Source organism: Penicillium nucicola (genome assembly GCF_028828085.1).
Source record: "Penicillium nucicola strain IBT 29836 chromosome Unknown utg000010l, whole genome shotgun sequence".
NCBI classification, from domain to species: Eukaryota; Fungi; Ascomycota; class Eurotiomycetes; order Eurotiales; family Aspergillaceae; genus Penicillium; species Penicillium nucicola.
In genome coordinates, this window is record NW_026643134.1 from 5,298,123 (window position 1) to 5,319,513 (window position 21,391).

The 21,391-nt window shown below is 50.1% G+C and overlaps 9 protein-coding genes across 9 annotated transcripts; 5 read left to right on the forward strand and 4 right to left on the reverse strand.

The window, feature by feature from the left end:
• Positions 1-62: 62 nt before the first annotated feature.
• N7511_010580 (uncharacterized protein) lies at positions 63-378 on the forward strand (the record flags this gene model as incomplete). Its single annotated transcript, XM_057132957.1, is given in 2 exon segments — positions 63-83; positions 97-378. The coding sequence occupies 2 exon segments, from the start codon at positions 63-65 to the stop codon at positions 376-378; spliced, it is 303 nt and encodes a 100-aa protein (XP_056980945.1).
• Positions 379-457: 79 nt separating this feature from the next.
• N7511_010581 (DNA polymerase epsilon catalytic subunit POL2) lies at positions 458-7,247 on the reverse strand (the record flags this gene model as incomplete). The annotated part of the gene is made up of 3 exons (XM_057132958.1): positions 458-6,399; positions 6,450-6,589; positions 6,640-7,247. 3 exons carry the CDS (start codon positions 7,245-7,247, stop codon positions 458-460), a joined length of 6,690 nt encoding a protein of 2,229 aa, XP_056980946.1.
• Positions 7,248-7,619: 372 nt separating this feature from the next.
• On the forward strand, positions 7,620-8,292 carry N7511_010582 (uncharacterized protein; the record flags this gene model as incomplete). The annotated part of the gene is made up of 2 exons (XM_057132959.1): positions 7,620-7,968; positions 8,027-8,292. The coding sequence occupies 2 exons, from the start codon at positions 7,620-7,622 to the stop codon at positions 8,290-8,292; spliced, it is 615 nt and encodes a 204-aa protein (XP_056980947.1).
• Positions 8,293-8,576: 284 nt separating this feature from the next.
• Positions 8,577-9,353, reverse strand: N7511_010583 (uncharacterized protein; the record flags this gene model as incomplete). The annotated part of the gene is made up of 1 exon (XM_057132960.1): positions 8,577-9,353. The coding sequence occupies one exon, from the start codon at positions 9,351-9,353 to the stop codon at positions 8,577-8,579; it is 777 nt and encodes a 258-aa protein (XP_056980948.1).
• Positions 9,354-9,808: 455 nt separating this feature from the next.
• On the reverse strand, positions 9,809-11,543 carry sik1 (snoRNP complex protein NOP56; the record flags this gene model as incomplete). The annotated part of the gene is made up of 3 exons (XM_057132961.1): positions 11,301-11,543; positions 10,117-11,236; positions 9,809-10,063 (listed from the first exon to the last, which is right to left on the reverse strand). Exons 1-3 carry the CDS (start codon positions 11,462-11,464, stop codon positions 9,809-9,811), a joined length of 1,539 nt encoding a protein of 512 aa, XP_056980949.1. The 5' UTR covers positions 11,465-11,543.
• Positions 11,544-11,700: 157 nt separating this feature from the next.
• On the forward strand, positions 11,701-13,753 carry N7511_010585 (chaperonin-containing T-complex subunit CCT6; the record flags this gene model as incomplete). The annotated part of the gene is made up of 7 exons (XM_057132962.1): positions 11,701-11,831; positions 11,894-11,988; positions 12,046-12,067; positions 12,128-12,169; positions 12,226-12,246; positions 12,300-12,473; positions 12,527-13,753. The coding sequence occupies exons 1-7, from the start codon at positions 11,790-11,792 to the stop codon at positions 13,751-13,753; spliced, it is 1,623 nt and encodes a 540-aa protein (XP_056980950.1). The 5' UTR covers positions 11,701-11,789.
• A 193-nt stretch (positions 13,754-13,946) lies between these two features.
• Positions 13,947-15,008, reverse strand: N7511_010586 (putative histone acetyltransferase (MysT1); the record flags this gene model as incomplete). The annotated part of the gene is made up of 1 exon (XM_057132963.1): positions 13,947-15,008. The coding sequence occupies one exon, from the start codon at positions 15,006-15,008 to the stop codon at positions 13,947-13,949; it is 1,062 nt and encodes a 353-aa protein (XP_056980951.1).
• A 614-nt stretch (positions 15,009-15,622) lies between these two features.
• On the forward strand, positions 15,623-18,443 carry N7511_010587 (RNA recognition motif domain-containing protein; the record flags this gene model as incomplete). The annotated part of the gene is made up of 2 exons (XM_057132964.1): positions 15,623-15,805; positions 15,864-18,443. The coding sequence occupies 2 exons, from the start codon at positions 15,623-15,625 to the stop codon at positions 18,441-18,443; spliced, it is 2,763 nt and encodes a 920-aa protein (XP_056980952.1).
• Positions 18,444-18,731: 288 nt separating this feature from the next.
• N7511_010588 (asparagine--tRNA ligase SLM5) lies at positions 18,732-20,461 on the forward strand (the record flags this gene model as incomplete). The annotated part of the gene is made up of 2 exons (XM_057132965.1): positions 18,732-19,175; positions 19,241-20,461. The coding sequence occupies 2 exons, from the start codon at positions 18,732-18,734 to the stop codon at positions 20,459-20,461; spliced, it is 1,665 nt and encodes a 554-aa protein (XP_056980953.1).
• Positions 20,462-21,391: the final 930 nt, after the last annotated feature.

Below are 21,391 nucleotides of genomic sequence, written 5' to 3' on the forward strand. Positions count from 1 at the left end.
ATATATACGTTCGATCTGTGCATAAGTTCAAGTCAGCCTTGCACTGAAGTGCCACTCGCAATATGCGGCTGAGCCCCGCCAAGGTAAGACATTCAGAGAAACGCACAGGAGGCCACGACAGGGGGAATTTCTGTGGTGTTGGTTTTGCGTATCCGACCGAGACACTGCGGGGTTGAAATTCTAGAACGCTGGAGATCGCAGATCGGAGGTGGGAGGTGGGAGGTGGGAGTCGCAGAGTCGCAGGGTCGCCAGAAAGGGCTATATAACGGAGACGTCGGGGATATATTGAAACAGCGCGGTTTGGAAATGAAGAAATACGGAAGAAGTGGAAACAAAACCGAAGATCGACGGATCGTCAACGGCGCCATTAACTATTGAATGCGAACTTATATACACAACTCCTGCCCAATGCCAGATATCCTCCCAGTACTCCCCCAGAAACAGACAATGAAATACATCAGAACCTCGCCAGTACATCCACAACAATGTTCTCCAACAACTGCAGCTTGTGGAATTTGGCCACACTGTCCAACACTCGTAATTTCTTCTCAATCTCGTTGCGATCGAGAGATGCGGCCCAAGTACCACTGCAAGAGCAGTGTTCCATGAAATCGCTGACTTTCAGGCCACCACATTTGGAACATTTGAGATCCTGAGTCTGCCATTCAACAACGAGGCCATGAACTTGCCCAATGAGAAGCTCTTCCTGTGCCAGCCGGTCGTAGTCGGCTTGGCAGAAGGGACATTTCCAGGGCTTGGAGGTAGTGGTGGCCTCCGAGTCGACATCGGGCAGCACATCTTCGTCTCGGCAGAGGTCCAGGTCCCGAATAAGACAACAAGAGTTACAGCTCATTTCGGGAAGCTTCAAGCTAGCACTGGGGTTTTCGAATCGACCTTCTTTGCTGAATTCTCGGACCTCAAACAGAGCCAGGAGCTCGCGGCGCAACAACCGAGATTCCAGGGTTGTAGTCTTGGAGAGACTCAAAACTTGCATCAAAAGCTTTGTCAACTCCAGGGATGGGTTGCGCTTGTTGTCCTTGGGATTGACCAGGACACCTGGTAGAATGGGGAACGCATAGTCAGAGGCAAGCTCCGGGTGGAGCATCTCGTCGCGCTGTCTGCGGATCAGACTCGAGATTTGCTTCTTTAGCGGCTTGGAGAATCGGTCGGCGAGAACAGCAGTGATCTCATCGTTGTCTGCTTCGTTGTTTCGTCCGATTGGAATCTGCGTCGGACGAGGCGTCGAGGAAATCTCGCCATCCGGCTCAGGTCTTTTCAAGGCATGCATCAGTTCGATGTATTCGACAATCCAGTCGTGGAAGATGGTTTGCATGGGCTTTGGCAAAAATCGACTGAGCTGCCAGTGCATCACCGTCTCAAGGTTCTGTTCATCGGATTCGGTGACCTCTCGGCAACCCTTGCCTCCATAGTTGTACTCGTCATACCACACAAGGTAATCCCAGTACTCTTTGATCTCTAGATCGATGAAGTGGAACGAAGGATTGGCGCGGATGGACTTCAGCACATATTGACTATAGGCATAAGCATTGCCAACCTCGGTCTTTGTTGTCTGGAGCAGAAGACGTGTAGGACTGGCAAATACGACATGCGAGCCAACACGTCTGAACTCCGCCATGAGTCTCTGAAATGACTTGCGTGACAGCAATCTGACATAATTGTGCAAAGACCGATCATAGAGACAGGATACGGGGCTTTCCACCCATCGAATCAAATGCGAGACCATGACATCCGCCATGCTGTTTCCAGCGCAAGCTTCTGTCCACCAGTGCTTGACCATTTCTCGAAGAACAACGACACCGGCGGAAGCAAAGGCTTTCTCGGAATAGAAAACACCCGTGTCTTCAGCATTACCGGAAGGAGCGAGTAATGTGTCACTGCCTTCCATCTCGTTGATTATAGAAGAAGTCAAGATCGTGTTGATAGAAAGGTTACGAACTTCCAACTCAATGCAGACAGTCGAGTAAGCGCTGGGCACATTGACCGATGGCATGTTCACCTTGTCCAGCGACCCGAGAATGTCATCTCTCTCATAACCTGCATGATCAGGACGTGGACCAGCAGACCACCAAAGAACAACATTATTCTGCTGAAGTCTTCTGGCATAGGATATATCGATGAGGTAGCGAGGATCATCACTCTCCAGGTTGCAAAGTGGGACATCACCATATCGAGCAAGACCGGTCAAGTGATGGATCCAGGAAGACAAGTACAAGTAGCGGGTGACGATACGCCTGGCTACAAATGCTTGCCAGCCGAGAGGAGGAAGTTCCATGTCCGACGGCTCAGGCTTCACAGATAGGACTGGGTACTCTTTCAAGATTGGGATATCGTGGCAAAGCCGATCTTTCTGCTGAGATTGGATCACAAGGACGGCAGGCCTGCTCTCGTCGTTTCGGAGTTTTCTGACAAGATCACCGACCTCAAGGTGAGCCTTTCTCCGTGTCATCACCTGGGTGGTCTTGAAATGAATCTTGTCTTGATATTCAAAGGCATCCTGCGAGTCATCACCCGATGCAGCTTGTATCTTGCGAGTGAGGAACTCAGTGTACATCTTATCGACATTTGGAAGACCCTGGACATCCCTTGTGCGGTTGAGAATGATGATATTGGCCTCGTTCTTTGCTGTTGAGAAGAGCGCAAAGATTTGTCTCTCGCCGGAAACAATGTGATACAGATAGTGATATACCAACGATGAGTTCATTAGGTATGGCTGGTCCGAAGAGGCGTGGAGCAGGGTTGAGAGGTCGAAGCCTTTGTCCAGTCCTTCACCAAGTACGCCACGCTGCTCTTCATCGAAAGTACAATGGCTTCCTAGCTTGAGAACCGCCCGAGTGCTGAGCGGGATGTTTCCCTCGTATACGCCCTCAACACTTGGGTGCTGGAAAATAACATCCATCTTCTCAGCTTCTTCCAGATATGTCTCTTCTGACAGAGAGATTTTGAACAAGTAGACCGAGGGATGGCCATTCGGTAAAGTGTGATTCACTCTCTTGACATCACAGTTCTTTACCTGGATATCTGGCAGGGACTCACGCTTCATATTGAGAAAGAATTGCCGCGGAACCCTGATGCTGAGAGCATGGATCTTGTCGTCAATCAAGACAAAAGCTCGTACAACTCCCGGAACGCCGGTCTCACAAAGCTGCAAGACCTGCCATGTGCTAATGTATAGCATCTGCGCTTGATTGCGGAAGAAGCTACTCAAAGAGTCCGAGGCAACATTGGTTCGTTCGCCGAAGAGTTGACGGCGACGTATCCGGGCTTGCTTCTGGATCTTCCACTTCTGCTTTTGATACTTCAGGAATCCTTGATAGTCTTCGTTGATAGAAGGCATGGTAGTTGGAAGGCTAGCAAAGGGATCCAAAGCCGTCTTTGAGACATTTTCAGGGTGCTTTCTCTTTTGGGAAACCTTATTGCTGCTGGGAGACTTCAGTTTTTGAGTAGAGCTGGCAATCGCCTCATCCAGGTCACCAGTATGCTGAACGCGATGATCCAGAATGTTGGTCGATATCGAGGAAAGAGGCGCCTTGTCTGACTTGGTGAATAGATCGGTCATCTTCTTTTGCTTAAATTTATCATCCTTGGCGTTAATCCGGCGCTGTAACCAGTCGGGGTGGGCAACACGTGGTACTGGATTGCGAAGCTTTTGAAGTGCAGCTGGAATGGTGATCAGCTTCTGCACCACGGATCCCAAACGCTCCAAGTAATAGTCCCAGTCAATGACGGTTCGAGGGTCCATATCACCGGGGTCCTCCTTCAGCCATTTGCGCAAGAAGAAACGTTTGACATGTTCTTCGGCCGAGAAGATAGCGACGGGGATGGCTCTTTCGGTGACGGGTGTGTTCCGTGGTCTTGAGGAGATAATGTATTTGCAGTTGAGACCCTTATCCTTGACCATTTGCTCGCCCAAGAATTCTGCAAGACGTTTTGCCGTCGTGATCGATGTGGACTTTTGAGAACCATACTCTTCAAGTGTTTTGGCCATGCTTCGATTCTCCGAAATGAGATCGATAAGCTCCTCGTCCGCCAAGGTGGTACCACGCTCGTAAAGAACGTCTAACCATCTATCTGCAACTCGAGCCACAGCGGCATAGGTTTCGGCAAGATTGGCACCCTCCAGGAAGAACTTGAAGATTTGAGTCTGGAAAATCTTGATCAATTTCAACTCTCCTCTTCGCTTTACTTCGAAACCCTTCAATTCGGCCAGGGAGCCATCATGATTGAAGACTGCATATCGTTTCTTTAAGTTCTTGTCTTCTTCCTTTGAAGTAGGCAGAATCATTGCTCGGTAAGGCCCATCCACTTCGAAGAAAATGGAGTTTTCACTATGAGTCTCGTACTTGAAGCTCTTCGGGTCAACAAGAGCCTGGTATTGGTGGTTCGTATACCTCGCATGAACGAGGTGGTTAAGCATGACACAAGGGTAAGAGATGGTCATTTTCTTTCCGTTCTTCAAAGAGAAGGAGAAATTCTCAGGGAAGCCTCCTGGAAGCATACACCAAATACCGTCGGTATCCAGTTCCAGGGGTCGGCCAATACGTTCGACAAGCTCTCTGGCCATCTGAATAATATGGGCACCTGTAAGACAGGTAACACCGGCCATTTCCATGGAATACCATCGAGAACCCTTTCGCATGACATAGCCGTAGAAACTGTTTAGAATGACCTTGTGCGCAAGTTGAAGAGAGTCGTAAAGAATAATCATCTTCTTTGCCTCGTCAATATCAGCCGAAGAAGCCCCAGCTGATTGCAAACTGTCGGCCTTGTTCTTCCAGACTTTCTGCTTGCCCTTGAAGTCATATCGACGGTCACGGAAATCACGGACAGTATCAACATAGAAAGGATTTTCTCGCTGGCAAATGATGGCCTCTCGCTCCATGGTTTTGCTGTCGTGAATCTTGTGATAGATTTTCTTACTGTAATCCTGCAATCGTTTCTTGACAATTCCAGCTTGCTCTTCAATGCTCAACTCGCTAAACAGCCTCGTTGGTGAATTTTTGAATTTCCCCGGGAAACGCTCGTTGGCAGTGGCACGTCGAATCATATTGTATTCATCACGCTTCGCAGGCAGGTATTCACCACGCCAGGCCCAGGGCATGCGTCTGTCGCAAGTTTTGCCAGGTCGATTGAAATCACAGGCAGCACAGTCTGACTCGTTGATCAATGAGTCTGGCTGCAGTCGATTGGTGATCATGATGTTGGGATACATGGAGGCGACATCCAAATGGTAAATGAAAGGAACTTCATTCCGGCTCGGATTGTTCTTCATATCGAGAAGACGTTCTACAATCTGAGCTCTAACCTCGTCGTAGTTCACAATATCATCCATTGACTTCTTTTCTTCGACCTCGATACTGAACTTGAGGGCATGGTCCAGGTCCTTGAGAAGCTCTTCGATTGCTGTAGGATCAACATTGAAGTGTGTTGGAATGTCACTTCGGAAAACACCAGCTTCAATACTCTCGACGTGACCACCGACGTAGGTCTCGGACTCAAGAAGGTGACCTTCGTAGAAAGCCTCTGCCGGGTCCTTGTGTTTGTTGGGCAGAACAATCTCATGCTTGTAGGCTTGCACCATGAGCAACATCTCACACAAAGTTCCAGTTCCCTTTCGCAGGGTTTCATCGGGGTTGAGAGGAATGATTGTGCAGAGAGAGAAGATGAAAGGGTGGACATATTTCATGTACAGGTAGTAGGTAGCGACCGCATCGGAAACTGAGTACTCGGCCAGAGTCTGTGGCCTTTCGCTCGCGTAAGGTGTCATCAGCTCTGGATCGAGCTCATCTGGATCATAGCCAAGCTTTGCGACGGTCACGGCCTTCAGGCCACGACTTCCCTGGGGAAGATAACTATCACGATTGACCCATGCGAAACAATCCATGTGCACACAGTTGTCTGCTTGGTAGATGTCCTCACTGTTTTTCCGGAAGCCGATCTCCATGTACATATCAAGTCCATTAACACTAGCTCGTGTCTCCACGAACGGCCAATCGAAGAAGTCACCGTTGTATGTGGCAATGATAGTAGGTTTCGAGATCTTGACGTGCTCGAAGAACCGCTCAAGAAGGGCTCTTTCGTTGGGTTCATTGAAGATTATGAATGGTCCGTTGTACTCTGGTTTTGGTGTGTATTCGAAGTCGTTGATGTCCTCCGATACAATCTCCCTGTTGGTGATGAGGAATCCTTGCCCATCAATCATGTATGAAATCATCATAACTTGGTCAAATGCGGCGTCTGGGAATTTCAGTGGTAGCTTGGTGGTTTCGATATCGAAAGCGAGGACGACTGGATCTGCACGCTGAAGTCGGTCTTCTAAGCAGGTCAATGATACGACACCGTGCTTGGCCTGCACATCGTACCATTTTCCTATCCGAATGTCTGTAGATAGTTAGTACATGGATATAGTTTATATACATTTAACAACCGACCTTTGTCAATGCAGACACGGACATGATAAGGAACGTCGTATTCTCGAATATCAACAATAAAATCACTCGCTTGTAGGTTGCTATTAGGTCGTTGCTCATTAATTATTTCGTCGTCAAAAAGATCAATTCCAGCAGTCGCACTTCAGAATATTAGCGTTCTATCTAAAAAAGCAAGTGATGCGGAACAAACCTGGTCATCTCAACATATGCATCCATTGCACTCTCATTTTTCTTGTTCTTCTCAGCCAGAGGGAGAATTGTTCTCCTCACCTCAAGAAGGTTGCTCACATTGGAAAAGCTGAACTTAATGTAGGTTTTCCGGTAGCCGAGGAGGTGATTGGGGAGGTTCAGGTCTTCCTTCTCTAGGCGCGTAAACTTTTTGATCAAGTCCTCAAAGGATCGGCGACACCATTCCTCGACCTCCATCTCATAGCCTTTCTTGACTGCGATCAAAAAGTATGGATCATGCTCCACTGTCGCCTTGAAACTGCTGCCATCGTCCTGTAGAAAATAGTAATCCACACCGGCGCGGCCTCCTGGAACATTTGCGTCCTCGATCGTCGTGCTGTGCATGTTGATGAGCCAACCAGCTCTTGTCTCGCCAGACTCGAAGCGCGGAAAGCCGAGAGTTTCATCGATACTGTTGGCCAATCGAATGGCCTCGAATTTCTCATCTTGGGAGGTCGCTTCGGTGGATCGTAGGGAGCTGAATTCGACTGTCTTGGCTCGTCGGGGGTTTGAGGACGCAGCACTTGACCGGAACTTGTTTCCATACTTGCTTGGTTTTCTGGAAGGCATCACGACGTTGTCGCCCGGCCGGGCTTGTGAAATTGGCTCCGTTAAAGGATGCGCTCACTGTGGAACATAAAATGTGCGCTTGGAAAAATTGAGGACAGATTGATGGGGTCAAGGAGAAACAGTAGGTCGCAGGTGGAAGAAGATTTGGTTTTGAGACCAATGGTGCCTCTAATAGGGTCCAACAATGGCCTGCGATCTGCTCTAATTGAATCGATTTCGGCCCCGACGCGTTCGCGTAGCGCGTTGAAGGGGTTAGTCAGCCTTCCGGAATAACTATCCAAATTTGCCAATGGCGGAATATTCAATCATCCGATATTGACGATCTTCTTTTGGCCGCAAGTGAGAGACTCACAGGCAATTTACTCTACAGCTATGGCAGACGACTCACGAGACACCAGCTCTCTCCAGGAGGCTGCAGATATCCCACGCTCCTTCAACGCCAACCCCGATGCGAAGAAAACGAAACATGAGCCCTCGTCGTCACAAACCGGCAAGCTATGGGATGCGTTTGGAAACCCCGAGGAACCCGCGAACGCCCTTGCGAAAGCAACATACAAGCCCCCAGGCAAAAATCCGCAGGAAGCATCATATTCCGAGATCATTGGCACGGTATCTCTATCCGAACTGTCTACCATTCACAAGAGGCCATGTGCCCGTGAATCTTTAATGACAGGAATCGGTGTTGGATTTGGAGTCGGTGGTCTACGCGGTGTGCTGAAGGGTATGACTTGATAACTTGCGATGTTAATAAAGGCTGTGGGGCTAAAATGTGCATGCAGGACGTTACTATTTATGGTCTGCGGGCAATTGGGCTGTTGGCATGTTTGCAATCAGCTCATTGGCAGCATATGAGTACTGCCGCTATCGACGAATTCAGGAATTAAGCGGTATGGCCGAAGCACTCGATCTGATGAACCAATTGAAGGCCAAGAAACAAGGCGAGAAAGATCGCGCAGAGGAAGAGGCAGCATTGCGCGCGCGCCTTGCCGAGGAGGAAAGGAGGAAGAAGAGTTGGACCAACCCTTCCAACTACAAATTTTGGTAGTGTCGCTTGTGCATTAGAAGGTGTCATGGAGTTTGTGGGATATCAGAAACTGTATAGTCCGATCAAGTGATCGGGTGGGAGGTTGGCATCATATCATGTCATAAGTCATATCCGTGTATCATAGCTGTCTGCAAAATCCATATAATCCACCCAGTCATCGCATCCACGCCAATCAGCCAGTACAAGAAGAAAGAAAGAACCGCCGTATGTTTCCCAGAGAAAAAGAACGCCAAGAAAAAGAAAGATGTCCTGCTGCCGAGTAGTGGTAGCCTTTTGCTGCCCTCTTAGACATCGAATTTGACTCGTTTGTGAATTGCACCGTCATGTATGCTGTGTATTTTATCTAGTTCGCCACCCTCTCTCCTTCTCTCGCGCCGTCTTTCGCGAGCCTCGCGGGCTTCGCGATTCTTCCATTCGCTGACTTGCTTCTGTCGTTTCTGTGACCTAGCCCATGCAATGGACGCAGTGGGTTTGAAGCCTATACCATTGATACCATAGCCGTCATCACTTGGATCGGATGGGTTGTGGCCTGTTATTTCGGAATCATGCCATACCAGCGGGTCTTCAGAAAGGGTGTCTGTAAGAGGGGGAGACACTCTTTGCTTGCGTTTGGAGGGCGAGGAATTTATATGCTTCTGAGCGAAAGACGTTGATTTCTTCGTAGGAGAAGTGAGTAAGGAAGTCGGTTGATATTGTGTCGCAGGCGCTTCAGATAACGTCGCTTGGCGGTCACTGGACTCAGTGCTTGCCGGTAAAGCTTCGGGCATATTCTGGGATACGGTGCAGTCAAATTCGCATTCTTTGGCCGAGGAAGTAAGCGATTGCTGAGAATCGGTGAAAGCTGCCACGTCTGACTGGAGCTCGCCACGGATGGCCAACTCTCCAAACCGTCCAGCTACCGCGGCTTGCGGACTGTGTCTCCCTAGCTCGTCCTCTTGGAAACGAGTATCTTGAAAACTGTCGGTGGAAACGGTAGATGTCGGAGAAGCGGAGGGGCTGTAGCAGTCTGATTCTGAAGGTTCTCGTTTGCGCTTGGGAGAAAAAGATAGGGTGGGCATCATACTGGAAACGGAAATGGTGGGGGCACCTCTCCTTTACAAAATATATGCGAGTCTACCAAAGAATGGCAGATTTCAGCGATTCAATACTTGCCAAATAACCAACACTTGCCAAGGGCGCATATCAGAGCCGAAGAGGGGTTTGGTCATTGGACATTCTTGAATCGGACTGTGGGGTTCAACGATCGCCGTATACAATGGCTTTGGCCTCTTTGAGCGGCATATGAAGGAACCAGGCAGAGACACAATGAAAGCAAACAAGTAAACAAGTCATATAGATAAACAACTGGAAAAACTTAGATTTGGAAAAAAATATCAGAGCAGCGATAGTCAGAGCTGCTGAGGCGAAAGGCCTGGTAATAATTTACAAATACCTGCAAGCCGTACCCATCGAGTTCATGAAGACAAAAGCAAACCAAACGCCGTGACGAAGACTCCCTTCAAAAAGAACAGCGCATTTAGGCCTTTTGCTTCTTCTTGGAGGGCTCGGCATCCGTGTCGTGCTTGCGCTTCTTCTTCTTGTCGGACTCGCCCTCACCACCCTCGGACTTTCTCTTCTTCTTCTTGTCGGCCTTCTCGCTCTTGTCCTTCTTTTCCTTCTTCTCCTTCTTCTCCTTCTTGGCCTCGGCAACCTCAACATCCTCCATCTCCTCGTCGCTCTTGTCACCATCGACGTCGTCAAGCTCGGCCAGGACAGCATCCATGGCGGATTTCTAGCAATCGTTAGCATCAATCCATAAGACGAGAAATTGAAGTTGAAACATACCATGGCAACCTCGTTCTTGGTGGGGGCAGCGCCAGAGGCGTAGAACTCCAGGCGCTCCTCGACCTGACCCTTAAGAGCCTCACCGAACTTGGTGGTGGGGCTCTCGGAGAAGTTATCGATACGGGAAGCGATGGAACACTTGTTGGCAAGGAAACGCGAGATTCTTCCCTTGTTCTTGGGGCCAGCACGACCAATGAAGGAAGAGTGGTAAAGCAGACCGTACTTGGGGGTGTTACCCTTGGTCTTCAAAGCACGGAAGAGAGCCTTCTCGGCACCAAGAATCTGAACGGTAGAGGCGGGATACTTGGAGAGGTTGGTCAAGCTACCGGCGTGGGAGATCAGACGGGCTCCAACGACTTCACCGATCAGGGCAGCGAGGTTAGGGGCAACGACGCTCATCTTGGCGACAAGGTAAGAGTAGAGCGACTTGCGGTAGTTGGCGAGCTTGTTGACACGCTCAGCAAAAGAGATGACGTTCTCCATATCGGCCTCAGAAATTTCTTGACCCATGCTGTGCTTGGCGGCATCAATGACGCTCTGGGCAATACCCTCATCATCCTCAACAAGGGCAGCGAGGTCGTGAAGGCTCTCATCAGTGAGGTTCTTCTTGTCCTTGACGAAGAGAGCGACCTGGGCGTAGCGCTGGTTGTCGGAGACAATCTTGATGAGCTCGGGGAAGTGCCACGAGTACCATTCGCGAACTCTCATGGAGAAGGTGTTGATAGCCTTGTCGAGCTGGTCCAGGATGGCAATGGCCTGGATGATGTGGTTGTCGTCACGCTGAACGGAGAACTTCACCTTAGCACGAGAGTAGGCGTGACCAAGACCGAGCTGGGCAGTGTCCATGTCGCCCTCACGCAGCTGCTTCAACAACTTGCTAGCGTGGAGACGAATACCACGGAGAAGATCCTGGACGACCTCGCTGGTGTCACCGGTCTCGCAGTCGACGTGGGGGAAAGCAGACTTGATGCTTCCTGCCAGACCCTTATCGGCAAGACCCAGAATCACCTTCTTCTTCTTGTTCGCCTTGGGGAGGTTCAAGTCAAGGAAAGAGATCAAAGTCTCGGATGCGACACCTTCGGAGATGTCGTTGATTTCGCCAAGGGCCTGCTTGTTGTTCCTGCAACATTGTTAATCGACGGTGAAAAAAAAGGGAAAAAATCCCTTCTCGAGGAGAATCGTACTCAAAGGGAAGGAAACTTGAAAGCTCGACCATCTTGCCGAACTTAGCAAGATCATTGACTCCATCCTGAACTTCCTTCAAGGCATTGCCGACAGTATCGCCCTTGTGGACGGTCTTGAAAAGCGAGTAGCCCATAGGGCCCTCGAAGAGGAGGAAGTCGGCCATCGTTATAAGCCTAAGACCAGATAAATCACGTTCAAAGGGGCCGAAGGTATGCAACACCGGCAGAAAACACTCCTAAGTGTAATTCGATGGGTTGCTGGTGCGAGTGTTGGCGATGTGCTGGAAATGGGCAAAGTCGAGAAATCGGCAGCTTTTTTTTCGCCGCTAGTGCGAATCCGTGTATGTGGGCTTTTTGCCAAAACTGCCTTCACCGCATTCGCCGGGCCTAACGCGGGCCTCACCCTCATCCAACAAGCTCCTCTACCATCCATTAATTTATTAATTTCTGGTCTTTGGACGTGTTTCCCTGTCATTCATTTCCTGGGAGATGTCTGCAACTCAGCTACTTAACCCCAAGGCGGAGTCGAGGGTATGGAAAAATATCTCCCAGATAGGCCCCTCAATGTGCCCGCACACTAACATTTCATGCAGCGGAGAGGAGAGGCCTTGAAAGTGAACATCTCCGCTGGTGAAGGTCTTCAAGATGTGCTGAAGTCTAACCTGGGTCCTTCCGGGACTCTGAAGATGTGAGTCCTCGATAAATGCACCCCACATACAAAGGCAATGAAGCTAATAAAACTTAGGCTGGTTGATGGTGCCGGCGCAGTACGCAATCCGCTTTCCCTTCTCGATCAATTCCCACAAGATTCTGATGCGCTATAACAGATTAAACTGACTAAGGATGGAAATGTTTTGTTGCGTGAGATGGTTCGTCCTGCCCTGAGAATCCTTATGCTTGGAGCTCATGAGCTAACATTCGACAGCAAATCCAAAACCCTACAGCCGTAAGACGAACCTGCCTCGAAGATCTCCCTGTTTATACTGATGGAATGAAAAGGTCATGATTGCCCGCGCTGCAACAGCCCAAGACGATATCACCGGTGATGGAACAACATCGGTTGTGATGCTGGTAGGAGAGCTCCTGAAGCAGGCAGACCGACACATCGGCGAGGGTTTGCACCCCCGCGTTATTACCGATGGATACGAAATTGCAAAGAACGAGGCTTTGAAGGTATGTGGTGCATGAATAATGGTCTGAGACGCATTTAACAATTAGGCATTTAGTTCCTCGAGAAGTTCAAGCTCGAGCGTGCCATTGACCGCGAGTTGCTGCTTTCTGTCGCCCGTACCTCCCTCTCCACAAAGCTGAGCGGTGCTCTCGCCGAGAAGCTCACCCCCGACATCGTCGATGCCGTCCTTGCCATCCACAGAGCCCCTGAGAAGCCCGATTTGCACATGGTTGAGATTATGACAATGCAACATCGCTCCTCATCCGATACTCAGCTCATCCGCGGTCTTGCCTTGGATCACGGTGCCAGACACCCCGACATGCCTAAGCGGGTGGAGAACGCATTCATTCTGACATTGAACGTCAGCTTGGAGTACGAGAAGTCCGAGATTAACTCTGGATTCTACTACTCTAACGCCGAGCAGAGAGATAAGCTGGTTGAGAGCGAACGCAAGTTCGTCGATGCCAAGTTGCAGAAGATTGTGGAGCTTAAGAAGGAGGTTTGTGGAAACGACCCTAAGAAGGGATTCGTTATCATCAACCAGAAGGGTATCGATCCTTTGAGTCTGGATGTTCTCGTCAAGAACGGCATCTTCGCTCTTCGAAGAGCCAAGCGCAGAAACATGGAGCGTCTGCAGCTGGTTTGCGGCGGTACTGCCCAGAACAGTGTTGAGGATCTTACCCCCGATGTTCTTGGCTGGGCCGGTCTCGTTTACGAGCACCAGCTTGGTGAGGAGAAGTTCACTTTCGTGGAGGAGGTCAAGGACCCCAAGTCCGTGACTATCCTCATCAAGGGTCCCAATGGCCACACTATCACTCAGGTCAAGGATGCTGTCCGTGACGGTCTCCGCTCTGTCTACAACACTATTGTTGATGGCTGCGTCATTCCTGGAGCAGGATCATTCCAAGTTGCATGTGCTCAGCACTTGAAGTCAGCAGAGTTCAACAAGTCTGTGAAGGGTAAGGCCAAGTGGGGTGTTGGTGCCTTCGCTGATGCTCTTCTGATCATCCCTAAGACCCTGGCGGCCAACTCAGGTCATGATATCCAGGATTCACTTGCTTCTCTCTGGGATGAGGCCACTGATGGCAACGTCGCCGGTCTGGATCTGGTCACTGGTGAGCCTATGGACCCTATCCAGGAGGGTGTTTTCGACTCCTTCCGTGTTCTTCGCAACTGCATCGCTTCCAGCACGGGCATTGCATCCAACCTTCTCCTTTGCGATGAGCTCCTCAAGGCTCGGCAAATGAGTAAACCGGGTGGCCCCGGTGGTATGGAAGAGTAATGCACTTTCTCAATTACGAAGTAAGGCGGTTCATGTAAAGAATAAAAAGGTTATAGACTCCGTTCTCCCATAATCGGGAGGAGGAGCTGATCTATTCAAAAATGCACAAACTTCATGTTGCTTATCATTATCGTCATTAAGAAATATAGTAAACACTATCGTACATTTGCGAACCCCAAACTTTTTCGCTAAATTAATCCTGCGATAGAACGCCGTCGTCGCTCTCGGAAGAAACGACCACGGGAGGCCATAGTCCCTCAAATCCTTTTTCGCTAACGGGATCATCTAGAGACAGATGATGTGATTGAGCCCACTCCCATACATCAGATTTGGATATGGTTACCGTCTGACCCGGGGGAGGTTCCTCCCCTGTGGCTGTGCGGTTGCTCTTACGCTTTTTCGGGGTTGCGTGGGGTTCAAACAGCCCCATGCTTTTGAGTGCAGTGATCACATCTTCCGTCAGCATACCAGTGCCCAGACCAAGCTCCTCGACTGTCATGGTCTCGCGGGCAGGCCTCTTGCGGGACCCCTTCGGAGTAGAATTGGGTTTCTGGTCAATGGGTTCACGGGGATTGTCGCCAGATTTGCCGCGGAGCAAATACCTGGCAATCCGTTCGGCCCAGAAGCGGGAATAGCTCTTGTGACCCAACTCGCTCAGTGGCTTTTCCGGCCCACCGATATATCCACCGGTCGAATCCCAACCGCTGAGCTTATAGCTGACCCCCATCAACAGCTTTCCGAGTTGTTTGTGTTGGTATGGTGGGAAAATCAAGATGCAAGCAAGGTTGTTCGCATCCCATGACAATTTCTCCTTTGAGAAGAAGCCGAGCACATAGTAGCTGCCGGGCTCATCAGGGTCGGTGTATGTGAGGATGTAGTAAAGGAAGGTTGCGACATCAAAAAACACCGTCTTGTGATCAAGGAATAGTTTTGCGAAAAGGGAAAGGTTTTGGCCGAAGAGTTTATGGTGTTCTCCATCGACTTCCCACACTGCGTATCCGCCGTGGTCGTAGACTTTGGTGCCCGGGGGCGTTGTGCGATGCTCACAGGCGCGTTTGTGGTCGGTGAAGACATCCTCCTCGCATGAGTATCGGAAACACCACCGGCAGACATAGAGTCGATCGGTATCTTTGGTGACAAGATCTTCAGGGTAGATTGATTGATTCCAGGGTTCGAATAGGAGGTCTCCTAGTACGACGTTTCTGAGGTTGCGATCCGCTGGGGTCTGCAGTCGCGCAGACTTTGGTGTCGCCATTTATAGCGTTGATGTACTGAATGGCACACGACGCTGTGGTACGTCTGTCGAATGACTACTGTATGTATCGAGAGCTCTTATGCAGTATACCGTCTGCAATAGTCCGGCCATTGGTGTTTTCGCGGGAAACGAGAGTTGTCAGCCAGTCGAGGACTTGGAAAGAAAGAAAAAGGCCAGTTGCACCGACATCAGGACCACATATACGAGTTGAATGACATTAAACCATTGTCGTCTCGACGGAAATCGCGTGAATGGAGGCCTCAAATTCCAGGCGAACGCGAAAACCCAGGCTGGTCAGGTGACTTGGGCGGGGAGAGCTTCATGTGACGCTTATCCTGTTGCCTGAGACCACTTCGTTTTGATTTCTCCCCTTCGTCTTCGTATCGGGGATCTTCCAGGAAACTTGGAAAATGATCACTTTTGCCACAGGCAACAACTCGCCAGCCTGAATTTTCTCTTTCATAACCAATAACCGACGTTTCCCAAATAGCCCTGGAGGCATCATAATTCCATATCCTGTTATCAGCTCCATCTCCATCTTCACTAATTTTTACTTCTCTTGATCCGTAACATCTCTTCCCACCGGTCCCTGATATTTGGGATTCACGTCCACCATGTTGAAGCCTTTTCAGATCCGAAATCTTAGGGAGTCTGAGCAGGAGCTTGCAGACTCTCATTCTTTCGGAGTCGTCCAGATCTCCTCTACCGATTATGATGATTTGGCGACTACTCATCCACGCGCCAGGCTGACCTACACCGAAGAAGATGATGAAGATGAAGGTGATGAAACTATTACCGTAAGTCCACTATACAAGGCCGAAATTCGGGCGACATCAAACCTAATCATTTGTGTAGGTCGGATCGGCTCTCGAGCTGTCTCAACGCCTTGAAGAGTCCCCAGAGATCGGCGCGCGGCTCGATTCCTTACAATTATCTCATGACGCCCCTCCGATGCACATATTTGATATTCGTCGATCGAACTCTGTCACAGAGCTCTGGAGGCGATACGAGTGTGAGGCAGAAGAACAAGGCTCTTTGGGTGATGTGAAGAGTGATGTGCTGGTTGCATCTCAGACTGTTGTTCATGAAGACGAAGTTCTTGCCGCTACTAGTTCAGAACTTCCCCCGACGTCTGAAAGAGAATCCCGGTCTCTGATGGAAGCCTTTGAGACTGAGCTAGCAGGCATCCTCCACGCCGCTGAGCCATCGGGTACCAAAAGACCCCGACCAGAATCGCAGCCTGCTGAGCCATCATCTGGCACATCTTCGGAACGCTCAACTCATCCCGTCGAGGTCCTAGCAGCTCAGGTACTGGACCAACTGATTAATGGAGCCACTATGGTTCAATCTGAATGGAGGGCAAGACTACCAGAAGTGCAGCGTCAACTACATAATGCGCAAAGACAGTTTGAGACTGCACAGAGATCCCTCCCTGCAAATGTGGAAGCATCATTGCGCACACTGCTCAACACCCTTGAGGCACAAGTGAGAGCCGCCTTCAGTAATATCCCTGATAGTGGAAGACAATTTGCGGAAGATGCGTTCCAGAGAGGGAGACCTGTTGCAGAGAATGCCGCCGACGGGTTGCGCATGATGGCCTCGGAACTGAACGAGGCAGGAAGAACGCTGTTCGCCGCGTTTGAGACCGAGTTTGGTCGAGCTGGGCCAGCTACCCCTTCTACACATGAAGCACCGAGCTCTGGTGTGCCTGGAACATCTGATGTCAATGCCAATTCTGCAGAAAATAAGCCTGCCTCCTCATCGCCTACTTTTTCTCAGGTCCCAGACGTCCATCAGTCCTCATCAATGACCGACAAACCGCATGCTCCTAGTAAAGGTCACTGGAACCCTTCGGGTGTCGCTGAGAGTCCTGCGATTGCTTCTCCGGGCTCATGTCCTTCGTCATCTGCCTACTATTATCCTCCAGGGACCACGGATCCCACCATGCAACATAGTCTATATCAGCAGTACCTTCATCAAAACCTTTCTCCATATTATCTTCCACCTTCATCTAGCGTGCCTGGTGGTTCCTATTATGGGTCACCACTGGAACAGAACCAGATTGTCCCGAATTGGCCTCAATGGCCCCCTACGTTCTCGTCGCTCAATTCCAATGAGCCGATGTACCCAACACAAGTATACCCGACGTCCCATCCCAACGAGCCCATACACCCAGGACAAGTACCCCCGCCGCTCAGTTCCAGCGAGCCGATTCACCCTGGAACAGTACCAATCAACCCTGTAAACCCAGAAGGGTCGGAAACCAAATCATTGTTTATTGGAAACGTCGGGTTCAAGGTCACTCAGAAGATGATACAGGACGTCTTCGCTTCCAAGGGCTTTATCGTCGAAGTTGACCTTCCGATGGATAGTGCATCAGGACAACACGCAGGATTTGGCTTTGTGCATTTCCCGGGGTCACACTCAGCATTTGCTGCCATGGAAGCATTACAGGGTGCTCTTATTGACGGCCACTCTATAAACTTGGAGAGCATGCACCACTCGAATACTGAGTCGTTGCGTGTGGCCCGCAATAGATCAGGCAGCGGATCAGGCGTACGCACTACTCGGGTGAGACACGTGAATAAGCCGAATCGTCGCAGAAAGTCCGTCAGTTTTTCCCAACATCAAGTTGATGTTGATACTGGTTCTTCTCGGGATCTTTCTTCCAGGAAGGATTCCTCCGGGTTGCTTGACTCTCCAAGCGATGACCCTGGGTTCAGCGCACGATTTCCTTCGCTCCAGCCGGTCAAGAATGAACAGCCTAGTGGTCTCTCAAGTGGTCAAGGCATATCCCCACCTGTGAAACCGGAGAAAGAGATGGAAATGCTCCATTTCCCACCTGTTTCTCAATTGGATGCTCTTCTTCTGACGAATCAGCAAGAGCGCCCAACAGTGTCATCCACTACTGGTACGTTCAATGAATCAGAAGATCTTACTCAAGAGATTCGGTCTGCCAGCAACGGAGATGTAACCGGCAACAAGTTGCAAGTGATTGATACTGGACGATCATTGGATCACAGCAGTTTAAACGGCAACTCTAATCCTACGGCGGTCATGCGCCCAGCAGCTGACAGTAATAAACCTTCAGCCTCCTCGTTGAAGCGCCAGTCAAGTGCTCGTTCCGCAGAGAGAGATACATGGGCGCGGCTCTCTAGAAGAGAGCGAACAAGGTCATTCTCTCGCCAACAGGTCCCTGGTGGCTTCCCGGTTGAGGAAACAGCGCGTGATACAGTGGCCTCTAGTGTGGATCAGGTTTCAGATCCTATTGAACAGTGTGTGTCCGCTCTCGTCGATATGGGTTTTGGAACTGAACAGGAGGGTGGACGATCCAGGATGGTCGTATATGCGGCTGCAGCCAACGGCAGCCTCCTTGATGCGATCGATATGATTGAGGAGGAAAGAAGTGCCTATGAACGACGCTCTTCGCAGTGAGTTATGGTTTCCCAAATGCTTTCGGTTTGTAAACGTATCAGGCACGCTTTTTTTTTTTGTGCTCGGCGTCGCTGGAACCTTGACATTTAATATTGAAACTTAGTCTGTGACAGTTCTAGCGTGAGTAATTTAACTCTTTGCTCTCTTATCCAATAGTTCAGACATAAATGAAGAAAAGAAAGTGCAAGTATATAAGGGGTTTGTAGTAATTTAGCGCGGAATGCTAATCGGACGATAAGTTTTCCCTTGCCCGCAATCTCCAACCCTCCAACCTCAACTTCCCCAGCAATGCAGATATGGCGACGCTCCTTCGCTACATCTGTTGCCAGATTTAGCAACAGCTTGACTCGTCCTTCTGTTTCGCGATGCGTTCAGATTCTACAAGCTAGCAAGAGCGAGGCCTGCAGCTTCGAAGACCAAGAAGTCAAGGTGAACGGATTCATCCGCAGCGTACGAAAACAGAAGCGCATTGCATTTGCGGAGATTTCCGATGGCTCTACTGTAGAGCCAATTCAGGCGATTCTAAAGCCTGCGCAAGCAGCAGAGTATGTTCGGCCTCACGCGAGAGCTACGATTCCGTCACCAAACAAGGCTAATCGAACGTCGTCTAGTTTATCAACTGGAGCAGCTGTGGAAATATCAGGAATATGGAAAGCTTGTCCATCAGGGAAGGAGCAGAGTCATGAACTTCAAGCAACTGATGTGACGGTTGTCGGCGCATCAGACCCAGAGGTGAGTCAATCTTCAATCACTCAAAAGATCTACAGATGAATTGACCATGGTATCTCCAATTGCAGACCTTCCCAATCCAAAAGAAATACCACAGCACCGATTTCCTGCGTCAGATTCCCCACCTTCGCATCCGAACACCCTTTAATTCTCTCCTCGCGCGATTCCGGTCCGAGTGCATGTTCCAGCTTAGCAATGTCTTCCACTCCCATCCAAATGGCGGCTTTACACAAGTCCAGCCTCCGATCATCACATCCTCGGACTGTGAAGGTGCCGGCGAGACATTCACGTTGGCACCGCGCGGTGCAGCGACTACACCCAGCGCCGAGAACGAGCAGTTCTTCCGAGCACCTAAATACCTGACTGTGTCGTCGCAATTGCACTTGGAAGCCTATGCAGCGGAGCTAGGTAATGTCTGGACATTGACACCGGTATTCCGGGCTGAGAAGAGTGATACACCGCGCCACCTCAGCGAGTTCTACATGCTCGAAGCGGAAGTCAACTTCATGTCCGATCTTGACTCGCTTACCGGTCTGGTAGAACACATGCTACGCGATTTGACGCGACGCCTATATAATACTACAGTGGGCCAGGAGATCTTATCGGCCAAGCGATCTGGCGAGCCAGGAGAGGAGACGAACGCTGAGACGGACGCTTTGCGAAAACGATGGACTGACCTGATGGATGGCCCGAAATGGGACCGTGTCACATACACACAAGCCGTGGAAATGTTGCAACATGCTGTTGCCGAGCAGGGAGCTTTGTTTGAACATCCCCCGACATGGGATGGAGGTCTTCAGCTCGAACACGAGAAATACATTGTTGAGGAGCTCTATCAGGGCCGTCCAGTCTTCGTTACAGACTACCCGAAGTCCGTCAAGCCGTTCTATATGGCGCCTTCTCGGGTTGTCGAAGAATCCAACAGTCCCGGTGAGACAGTGGCATGCTTCGATCTGCTTCTCCCTGAAGTCAGTGAGGTTGCCGGTGGTTCCCTGCGTGAACACCGTTTGCCCGAGCTTATCCAAAATATGCGTGAGCATGGTTTGATTAAGGCTCGCGAGCTTCCCGAGTCGGGGAATTCCGCCTCCCTTGAGTCGCTGTATCCTTATCTTGCTCCTACCGAGGATCTGAGTCACCTTCAATGGTATGCTGACCTCCGACGCTGGGGCTCTGCTCCTCACGGCGGTTACGGACTTGGGTTCGATCGGTTCTTGGGATTCTTGAGTGGCGTTTCTAGTGTGCGGGATATTGTCTCTTTCCCGAGATACCATGGTCGCGCTGATTGCTGATATGTATAGAAGAGCTTGTATGATAGATCTGTAATATAGTATGCATCCAAACCGGAATTACGGAGATTGATCGGGGAGCAATTCAGCCCGACAGGAGAAAGATATTGGTTGGCTCTATGATCTAGTGCAGCCATAATATGACACTCTCGCAGCATGAAGCCACTTGTAGTATAGCATCGTTTAACGAAAATTCCGACGGGTCTAGTGTACTCTACACCCACCCTTTGACCAGCTGAGTATAACCAGTCATTCGAATATACTTTCCAACCCAGGTTCTGTGGCCTGCACCAGACGCCACAGAAACAGGCCCCAAGAAGAGGCCAGCTTGCACCGGAACGCCCGGCACAGGCCCGTTCGTAAGGTACCATTTTAATTTCTTGAAATTACTATTGCTCTCAGAGTCAAATGGCTAGGAAGAGCGCCTATCCGAAAAAGAAATCAATAGTCAGAACCCCCGAGTGGACAGAGAGCAACGGATACTGACAAATCTATATATATTGAATCGGACGCCTCCAAAGAAGCTCAGATAAAGCCCACGCCGATGCATTTACCCATTTAAGCCCAACACCAGAAACCCAAGAATGCCGAGTCACGCAATCGACTAGACAGATAAAAGCAAGACACTCTCCACCCCAGTCCAATCTAGAAACAAAGCCATAGACCCCAAGCCCCCAAGTGATACGATATACGGAGTCAAAGCCGCCACCGAGGCCTCTGCTAGAGCCTCCACCAGCGCCGAATGGGCCACATTGCGACTAGCCAGCAATACAAGTCCAATACTGTAAAGGTGCATGTGTGGGACACACATGCACCGTTCACAAACACTAAACAGAGCTTGCATACTCTCACCGGGAGCGCCCGGCCCCCCGGCCTTGATTTACAATTTTGCCCCCATGTCCATCCCACTCTAGTCCCTCTAGTGATCGTCCG